This window comes from Physella acuta, unplaced genomic scaffold (genome assembly GCF_028476545.2).
Source record: "Physella acuta isolate Inbredline_101_S28 unplaced genomic scaffold, ASM2847654v3 ptg002725l, whole genome shotgun sequence".
Taxonomy (NCBI): domain Eukaryota; kingdom Metazoa; phylum Mollusca; class Gastropoda; family Physidae; genus Physella; species Physella acuta.
Window position 1 is genome coordinate 57,833 of NW_026734154.1, and position 10,575 is coordinate 68,407.

The following is a 10,575-nucleotide window of genomic DNA, read 5'->3' on the forward strand; positions in this document are numbered from 1 at the left end:
TCAAAGGTCATTTCCCGAACCATATATTATTTCAGTTGCAAATGGATAAGATTTAACGCAGCTTGGCCTAAATAAATTAGTATTACAGTTTAGCCTAAAGTTGTTATTTAAATATATTTTTCTAACGTAGATCTACAATTCTAGATATTAGATATAGATCTAGTCTGTATTTAGGCCTACATGCTTTTATTTTAAATATAATATAAAAGTATGGGCTGTTACTAAATAATAGAAAATATCTTAATATGGGAATAATTAATTTAGATAGTCCCTATTCTCTGAAGATCGGCTATGTTTTATTGTTTAGGCCTAAATCTAGATTCTATATAGATCTAGATAGTGATAGTTAAGTATAGGTCATAGGTCTATTATATATAATATATTATATAATAGGCCCCTAATTAGGCCTAATAATTATAGTTATTTTTATAGTTTATCTTTATAGGCCTACCAAATTTTTATTTTAAGCTTTCGGCAATCCCTAAATGTCTTTAAATGAAAATGGTAAATTTGAATCACCCCATAATTTAGCAGATTTGTGTTTCGAATTAAATAGATGTGATTGAGTATATTTTAGAATCTATATCTATTATTATCAATGCAAAATATCAGTATTCCCAGTCTTCAAGTTTGGATTCTGTTTGTAATTTGGACAAGGATTTTGCCTAACAGTACACCGGTCTTAAAATATTTGCGGCTACTTCAGTTTGATTGGTGCAACGACTAACCACGATTGCGTAGTGACCAATCAGGATACCTAGAATGGTCGTATACATTTTGGTTTTATTGATGGAAATCCAGGGTAGGCGCTGTGTAAGTGGATTATAAAATACCCTACTTATTGCTTTGTGTCTTTATTACGTCTCTAGATCAATATATCTGAATGCTATTTTAAAAAATTATATCAACAACATTAGTACGCCTGTTAGTAGGCTGTTACGCTTCGACATGTAGAAGTAGAATCTACACTTTCACTACACTCAAGTTGAGTGACTCAACTATACTTATAAAATACACTCTCACTCAGTGTTGTATACTGAGTAGGCCCCTAATCATACTAATGGGTGTAATAATACACTAGTCACACTACTAGTATACAGTATAGTCTGAGTATAGTGAGTATAGATCTACATAGATCTAGATCTATATTACATACTGAAGTGTACTGAGTTAGGCCTGGCCTATGGCATAGGCCAGGCCTAACTCTAACTCAGTACACTTCAGTACTGTTACTACTACTACTACTAGATCTAGTTACTAGCAGTGTTCCCTCTAAGCTGCGCGGCTGCGCGGCCGCGCAGCACTTTCAAATGTGCCGCGCAGTCATTTTCTGATGCCGCGCACAGATTATCATAACGTCGGGCAAGCCTGATTCACTAAAAAAAAATTGTGGTCAGTGGCTTGAATTAAGCGACATTTTTAGTACCTGTTTTGTTAAACGAACAGTCTTTGTGTTTTGGGGCCTCGACCGAACTGATACTTAAAGCTTGTGACCCCTGGGGGAGGGGGTGACCTCGGTTGTCATACCACAGGTCTAGTTAATGACTTAACTCTCAACTGAGCGGGGCGGGTACCGATGTGATGTCTGGGTGACACTCCCTCTGTTTGATTTAATGGTTTACCCCAAAACTGGCCGTAAAAGGGATTGTGGCTAGTAGCTGACCATGCAAGGTTTTATTTTCTATTGTCACTGCCCTCCCCCACCTTCCAACCCCACCCACCTCCTTGATACTATGACGGTTTATCCAAGTCAGATGCAAATTCTAGGTTACTTAAGGTGGATGTGTTTTACTCTGTTTGGTTTAAGGATTTATATACTGTATATTCAATTCTTGTGATTATTACGTGCACCTGGATCGAACTGTTTCAGTATTCACAGACTGGTTTAGTAAATAAGGAATAAAAGTTTACTACCCTGTGCTATTTGAACATGTTGAAAAGAAAAATGTGTGTAACAAGCGGTACAATGCAGCAAAAAAAAAAGCGAGAGATTCGTTTAAACTGGAATGGCTCAAAGTTAAAGTAATAACCGATACGCAAATTCAAAGAATGTTTCAGTTGAATTAAGAAGCATCTATGAATATTTAGATGAGATTGGACTGAAGTGTAAGTTCTGTGCTGCTAATACTTGTAACAAAACCAACAAAGACAACGAATTGGTCACAGGAAAGCGTTGGGAATCATGGAAGCTTGACTACTGTAAACGTCATTTGTCTCGTGTTCACGTAGAAAATGTTGCGATTTTGTACACCCGCTCAAATGGGACTGGTCTTAAACATCTGCTGGTTGAAACTAACACTGAGCGAGAAGAACGAATTGAACAAAATGAGCGCCAGCGGTCAAACGAGGATCAAGTTCGAATTCTAATGGATAATGTTCTTCTCGCCATTAGGATGAACGCCTCGATGCTGTCGGTACAACTGATTCATAACCACATGGTGAAGTATGTTTCTATACCAGACAGTTGGCAGAACTTCGAGTAGCATCGTTCCACACGCTTATAGTTGATAAAAGTACTGACATAACAGTACATAAAATGCTAATCCTTTATTTTAAATTTCGTCCAGTCAATTCTTTATTCTACAAAAACGTTTTTGGTGGGATAATTCAGCTTACCGCATGTGATGCCTCAGCTCTGGAGGCAGCCATAACACAGTACTACACTGAACATCAACTTGATATGAACCGCATGGTAATGATAACATCAGACGGGGCATCGGTTATGTTAGGCCGTAGGAAGGGATTAGCTGCTTTACTGAAGGCTAAGATCCCCCATCTTGTTGAACAGCACTGTGTTGCTCATCGATAAGACTTGACACTTTCTGACGCTTGGAAAGATGTTAATTTGTTTAAAAATATTGAGGTTCTCTTACGCACGGTTTTCACGTTATTTAGTCGATCTTCAGTTAAAAAGGGCGCACTTAAAGAATTGGCCAAGGTGCATGATATGGATGTAATTTCTTTTCGACCAATTCATGAAGTTCGTTGGTTGTCACGTCACTTTGCTGTCAGTTCTTTGGTTAGAAATCTTGATGCTTTAGCTGCTTACTGTGAAGAACAAGTCCAAGACTACAATGATCCTGTTTGTTGTTATGTTTTGAGATCATTTAGAGATCCCCTGTATCAAGTTGCTCTGTATACCGTTAATGATGTATTAACTGAATTAGCTAATTTATCAATGTTGTTGCAGCGAAGTAATTTATCATCTATTGAAGCACATCAATTTTGCATTTCTAAAATACGCAAATTAGAAGCACAATACCTGAGTGAAGATGTATATTGGAATGATAATGCCAAGAAAATTTTGAATGAAAACGTAGGAATCGACACAAGACAAATCACACAGTTTATACGATCGGTCTGCGATCATTTAAATGTAAGGTTTCCATGAGATGAATTGCAGTTTTGGTCAGCTTTTGATCATACTGGTTTAACAAATTGTGCATTTGAATTTGGCGTCAAAGAGATCAAACAACTGTGCGTTAAGTGCAAAGACTTGTTACAAACAACAAATGAAGAGTCGTTTATCACGCAATACAATGACTTCAAATTTCAGATCAGTGAAAAACGCAAATCAGGTTCAGTAAATTCACTAACTGAAATCGCAGGAGTTACTTTAAACGATGAACAATTTAGCTCATTGGCAAAGTTAATTGACATATGCTGTACTTTTCAAGCATCCAGCTCTGATTGCGAGCGAGGTTTTAGTCTTATGAACAGCATTAAAGTGCAAGCACGAAATAGACTTGAAGTCACACATTTGGAGAATCTAATGCGAATTAAATTATATCTAAATGCTGGAGAGGATGAGGATTTAAACAAAGCATATAAGGTGTGGAAGCAAGGCAAGGTTAGACGCGAGAAATTGCAATAAATGCCCCTGAAAGGTTAGCTAATTTTGTTTTCAAGTCAGCTTTTTAAAATGGTTAACATGTTAAACTGTTGTATTTGTATTACCGTTATGGTATTAACATTATTAACATATGATTGCATTACACTAACATAGTAAGTCGACCACATAACATGTTGTGTAAGTATAACTCTGAAAGTTTCTGTTGTGTATTTTATTTTATTTTGATAGGATTCGTATCTTCTTTTAATTGCATACGTTTCACTAGTCCTACACATTATACTATTAAGTTACCAAAATGCATGCCTTCATTACTCTGCTTAATTGCAAGCCTAAACATACATATAAAGTTGCCCAAGTCATTTTTAGCACCGCTCACACAACATATTTTTTGCACACACACTCTTGGTCCTTAGAGGGAACATTGGTTACTAGTGTTACTATCTAGTCTAGATCTAGATTCTAGATCTAGAGTCTAGTTAGTAGTATAAGTCACACAGTGATAAAGTACACACTACACTAGATCTAGAGAATCTTTAGACTTAGATCTAGGTTAGTTAGATAGTTGAACTTAGTTGTAGATTTAGAATAATTTAGATAGATCTAGATCTAGAATACTAGATTCTAGATCTAGAATATTAAAGATTATCTTGAACAGCTGAGGCTATTCACTGGGTCTATTATAATTTATATTCGTTGCCTGAATGAGTGTACCCTAGAATCGAGCCAGATCTAGATTTTACTAGATCTAGATATTATATATATATATATATATATATATTATTATAGACGAGCCGACCCGCGGCATATCATACACCGCTATTTAGTTGTTTTATTTTCTACTTTTCAGTAATTCATAATTTGTGAATTCGACAGTACCAATGCTGCCACTGAAAATATTTGTTTTAAAACACTATCAGTTGGTCGTTAAGGACGATACTACCCCCCCCCCCCTCCTTTCCCCCAACCCCTACCCTACCCCCCCCCCCCCCTTGAAAGCAGCCTCCTCTTAGTTACCTTCCCTAAGTTTAAAATCGCTTCAAACTAAATTATCTGCCCCTAATAGCCGTCACTAAACCGGGCTCTATGATTGTAAACATTTAGCGTGAACCAAAGCTCACCAGACCATGTAGGGGTGGGGTGGTAGGGAGCGCGCTTACAGCTTGTTTTCTAGCGTCTCCAAGAAGAGAATTATATATATATAGATTATAGAACTACTCCAGATCTAAAATAAAATGTCATGTGATTGTCACTGTAGTGTGTGCATTTGTGCTTGTCGTAGATTTGGCTTTTGGTCAGTTAGCAGCCTACTAGCAAAATTAGAGACTAGGTGATTAGGGTTAGGCCTATTAGTAAGTAGGCCTATAGTTAATAGTAAATTGCTGAAACTGCATTGAAAGTAAGTATGCAAGAGTAAGACTGTCAACTCATAAGTCTACATACTATTATACTTATTATTAGTAATATTAGCTACACTTAGTGGTTGGAATGGTTTGACTGGTTGCTAAATTATTAATTAAAAGGTCTTGAGTTTGAACCCCTAGGCAGAAGAGGCTTGTTAGCTGGGGATGGGACAGCAACCCATCTTGAAGATAAAGCTTTAAAATCAACCAAGAGTGGAGCCCATTAGGGTGATAGAATCACAAACTCTGGGTTCCTTTCTGCAGTTAGCCGCTGCCTCAAGTTGTATAGGTGATGCCTCTTCCTTGGGTTCATCATCTCTGTACAGAGAGGGTGCCTGATACATGAGAAACACCTGGTTCTTCTCAACTTGGTGCTTTAAACTTTAAGGTGCAATCATCCAATTGTCTCCAGTGGGTTGGCGTGGTTGGGTCGATAAAGCTCATGGCCGTTAAGCTGAAAAGTCCCAAGTTCAAGCCCGTCCACCCAAGTAGCTGAGGCTCGATAGCTGGAGGCAACAACCCATCTCGGAGAGAAAACTACAAAATCAAAAAACTGTTACTTGGTTGGACATAGGCTATGGAAGCAAATCCAGAAAGAGAAGCAGGCAAAAATCAGAGTCAACTGCCTTATTCTATATGGCGCATAACAAGTTGACACCTAATACTTAATTGTGTTGGAGGAAATCTCTTCCAACATTACAATTTAGAATAAAAAAGAAGATCCGCTTGTCAATCCCACTTTGAAGCCATTTATTTATTTAGAAGTTCTAGTAATATAAAAGTAAGTTTCCCTTTCAAACCTGACGGTCTATGGGGCAAGTGAAGTAGAGTTCACTTGTTTCTGTGACCTCGGCATTTAAAGAGATAGTTTGGTCAGCACTATGCTCAGCCGCCTTTACTTTCCCTAACGTGAGTTAGGTACCCATCAGAGTCGGGTGGACTCAGGTATGGTCTACTGACTTGCACCCGGATTTGAACTCGAGACTTACGGCTAGCAATCCAGCTCTCTATACCGCTAGACCACTCCGTCCCTTCTAGTAATATACTTGAGGCCTATTGTGTTTAATATTTAGTTTAGCTAGTAGGCCTAAGTCAAGTGTGTTTCTCTACTCAGGGCCAGCCAGCCTTTAGAGATCAACACACTAGTGACTAACACAAACTTATTTTAATAATTTTTATATGGGCCTTTGTCTTTATGGAAGACAAACAACATCACACTTCTAAGGGGAAGGGGGACTAGACTTAAGTAATATCACGCACCTTTGCATTTTAATACATGTTAGAAACTCAATTTTAGCCATTATTTAGCATTTTTGTAAATTGTAATAAAAATGGAACAATATACTTAATATTTGGACACTACTATGTCAAATCTGAAAATTAAAGCTCATAAGTTATTAGGCTACAAATATGGTATTATTCTACGTGGCTCAAAGAGCATGAAGGATTTAATTTCATGGTAATAATTTAAACATCTGTTTTTATATTATGGCATTTCAAATAATTAGTAGATAATAGGTTATTAAACTCACTTAAAAATTCTGGTTGAATATGAAATGTTGGAAAAATGCTTTGATAGTCACCTCATTTCATTTTGGTATTCTATTTGAAAATTGCCCTATTTATTTATCATTATAGAATTATTTAGATGTAAAAATAATTTCTTGTTTAATACCATTTGAATAATTTCTTTCTGCTCTTAAAATGTAAATGGTAACTAATTTTTTCTCCCCTCAGATTTGTTAAGACGTTTGAAGTTAAGGAGACAACCTCTCTTTCCTGTATGACATGTTCAGGCGTATACGAAAACCAAACTACACACATGAAGAAACCATGGTTCTTTTAGAGCAGTTGGATATGTACAAGCACATTGTATTTGGTAGGGGAAGTAACCACCAACGTGCAGAAGTATGGACTATTATTGCTGATGCAGTCAATGCAGTTCCCCATAGTGCAGAAAGAACAAGAAAAGTTAGTCTTCTTCTTCTTCGTTCTTAATTATTAGTGTTGAAGGTGATCGAGATTTATCGACCAGTGGGTTTGAACTCGAGACTTTGTTCGAATTTATCAACCATGAGCCCGACTCGACCACGCCTCCAACACAATTAAGCGTTACGTGTCAATTGGTTATGCGCCATTGAGGCCATTGACTCCGATTTCAGCCTGCTTTTCTTTTTGGATTTGCTTCCATAGCCTTTGTCCAACCAAGAACAAACTACAAGGCAGCAGTTGTTTAATTTTGGAGTTGTCTCTCCTAGAAGAGTGGCTGTCCCCAGCTAACGAGCCTCATCTGCCCGAGGGTTCGAACTCGAGACTTTTCGGTTTAGCAACCATGAGCTTTACCGACTCGACCACGCCGTAGATTTTTAAGATTTTTAAAATTACTAACCACTCTATTTTTATGGTAGTATATTAAAAGAAGAAGAAAAATGCAATCTTTATTTTTTTTTTCCTAAACAGTGTTGTATTTTAATTGTAGAATAAAATATTTATTGACCGTTATGCCTTTTTGAAAATTGTATCAGCATTTATATATTTTTGCTGTTTGTATAATTTAAGTTAAATAATTGAAATGACAGTTATTTCAACTTTATATATATCTTAATTTCTTTTATAGGAATTAAAGCATAGATGGAAAGATTTATCGCATCGAATGCGGATTTTAGAGAAAAAATATAAAGAAGCTCAGGGCAACAATTCAAAGTGTTTAGCAAGGCCTTCACCTTATTATGATCTCGTGATGAAGATCTTGGATGAAAAAACAGAATACAACGACAGCGTATCACCCAATGACAGTTTGAACTCTCCACTTTGTGTACAGAGACAGTGTGAGGAAACCAGTTGGTCTGTTGTGGCGGAAAATGATGTTAAGCCTGATAAAAACTTTTTGAACACCATGTTGACAAACGTCCCTGATTTAAACAATACAGCGACCCCAGTCAGCCCTAGTTCCCCAACTCTCTCAGATTCTGACCTGCGCATTACCAAAAATGTTTCAAACAGTGGTGGAATATCTCTGAAAATTTCAACACCAAAAAGGGCAAACGGGATGCAGAATAATGACCTTCCGAGACGTCCATCTGAAAAAGTTATTAAGAAAAAAAAGAAATCTGGGTCGAAAAGACCAGCCAATTGTTTAGAAAAAAAATCAAACTTAGACCCGGATTTTTATTCGTCTTACATGCTGCCTGAGAGTAAACAGTCGCCCTTAAATCTGTGCCAGAAATCTGATAAAGACCAGGATGACGAAGAGACGACAATTCTTAAATTACCATACTCCAACAACAATTACAATCAGAACTCGTTAGACAAGTCACTTAACGACGAATGTTCTTACGAGTTATCTGATGATAACCTGGTCTTGAACCTGTCACAGAAGAGATTTAAGAATGGAAATCCAATCGACATTGCTGATGCGACGTCGTGTGTATCAAAAGCTCGCCTCATGCAGCTGAATCCTTACACCCAGGAGGTGATGGAGGTGGAGGATATGGACCCAGACTCTGATTCTTCGGAAGATGATAATTTGAGTTGTAAACTTACAATCTCTGATGTCAAGGGTGGGGTTGACTATCCTACTGAAGGGGAGGGTAAGTTTTCTTAGTTTTGTTTTTATTTGACATTTAAACTACAGCTAAGCCACTATTGATTGTAAATGGTTAGAATGTTAAGGTTAGGAGTTTGGTTATTTTTTTTTTTTAATTAAAATGCAAGGCTTAAAATATGGTAAAGCAAAGCATAGAAAGTAAAATATTTTACCTAACCAACTGTAGAATATTGTTAATGGTCTATGCACATTTTCATGTTAGAGGATGAAGAAAGGATTTTTGATTTTTGTCAGCCATGCTTATACTCAAAAGATGTTTTTCAGTAAATTAAATAATAAGCCTAGCCACTAACGTTGTTAATCAATAAGGTTTGTGAGCAATGACATCAAACAATATAACCTAAGACAAAAACTAATCTCAACATGTGACCACTTTCCAGCTCAAGTTTGAGGATTTAAAAACTATAGTTATGCAAGACTTAATTCCCTTTGCTTGTGTTTCAAATTCTTGTTAAAAAAAAATACCCCTAAATTTTGTTGTTTTTACAGATATAAATAGCCCTCATGTGTTGAAAAAAGCAGACTATAATTCTTCGTCTAAAAAACAGAAACTGTCTCAGGATGAAACTTTGCAGCAAACATGTTCATTAAAAGAACTGAAAAAAATGTACTTCATTGAGAAAATCCAGATGGTTTCCCAAAGAACAAAGTGTCTGAAGCTCCTGGAGGCTAAATTAGAATATGAGCTTCAGCTTCTGCGCCAACAAGTAGCTTTACAAGCACCAGAAAAGGGTCATTCAAGTTCGGAAACTTTGTTAGAAAATGATCACACAGTCCAACATTTTGATATCAGGAGTAAAGTGCTGCCTAAGCCATTTAATGAAAATAACATGCAGGATCATGTTTTGAAAGTGAAACAACAATTAAATGAACCAGAAGCTTGTTTAGCCCATCAGCTGTGTCAGAATTCTGAAGATTTAAGTTGTGATTCCAACAAGCTTTCTAAGTTTGTCAGTAAGGCCAGCAATCATAGAGTTAATCTGGATAAAACGGAGCAAAGTTAAGTGATGATGTGCTAGTCATACTGAAACATGTAGGTTGTAATTTACAAATATGAAATAACCAAAAGTATTATTATGAATTAAAAGGTTACAGACAAGTTGATATAAATCCTCAGTATCTATATATATATAATTCTCTTCTTGGATACCCTAGAAAACACCAAGCTGTAAGCCCGCCTTGCAGTCCCCTCTCTTCCTCTCTAGGCACCCCCACATGGTCTGGTGAGCTGTGGTTCACACTAAATGTTTACAATCATAGAGCCAGGTTTAGTGACAGCTATTAGGGGCAGATAATTTAGTTTGAAACTATTTTAAAGTTAGGGGAGGTAACTAAGAGGAGGCTGCTTTCACAGGGGGGTGTGGTAGGGGTTATCGTCCTTAATGAGCTACTGATAGTGTTTTAAAGCAAATATTTTCAGTGACAGCAGTGGTACTGTCGAATTCACAAATTATAAAATAACTGAAAAGTAGAAAATAAAACAACTAAATAGCGGCGTATGATACGCTGCGGGTCGGCTCGTAACTATATATTATTAATTCAATAGGATTTATATTCAACTGAAATATTGTTGTACTGTTTTTAAATAAATTAATTGTTGTGTTATTGTTCAGTCAGTGATTCTATAACTAATTATTCCATTCATCAAATGTTGGTTTGTTTATTGATGATCCTCCCAGTTCTTGCATTTTCAAGGTGGTTGGACCCAATATCTG

At 36.7% G+C, this 10,575-nt stretch overlaps 1 protein-coding gene across 1 annotated transcript; it reads left to right on the forward strand.

Moving 5' to 3' along the window:
* Positions 1–51: 51 nt before the first annotated feature.
* On the forward strand, positions 52–10,320 carry LOC131934050 (uncharacterized). The gene is made up of 5 exons (XM_059290457.1): positions 52–79; positions 613–813; positions 6,991–7,224; positions 7,871–8,843; positions 9,350–10,320. Exons 3-5 carry the CDS (start codon positions 7,042–7,044, stop codon positions 9,862–9,864), a joined length of 1,671 nt encoding a protein of 556 aa, XP_059146440.1. The 5' UTR covers positions 52–79; positions 613–813; positions 6,991–7,041; the 3' UTR covers positions 9,865–10,320.
* Positions 10,321–10,575: the final 255 nt, after the last annotated feature.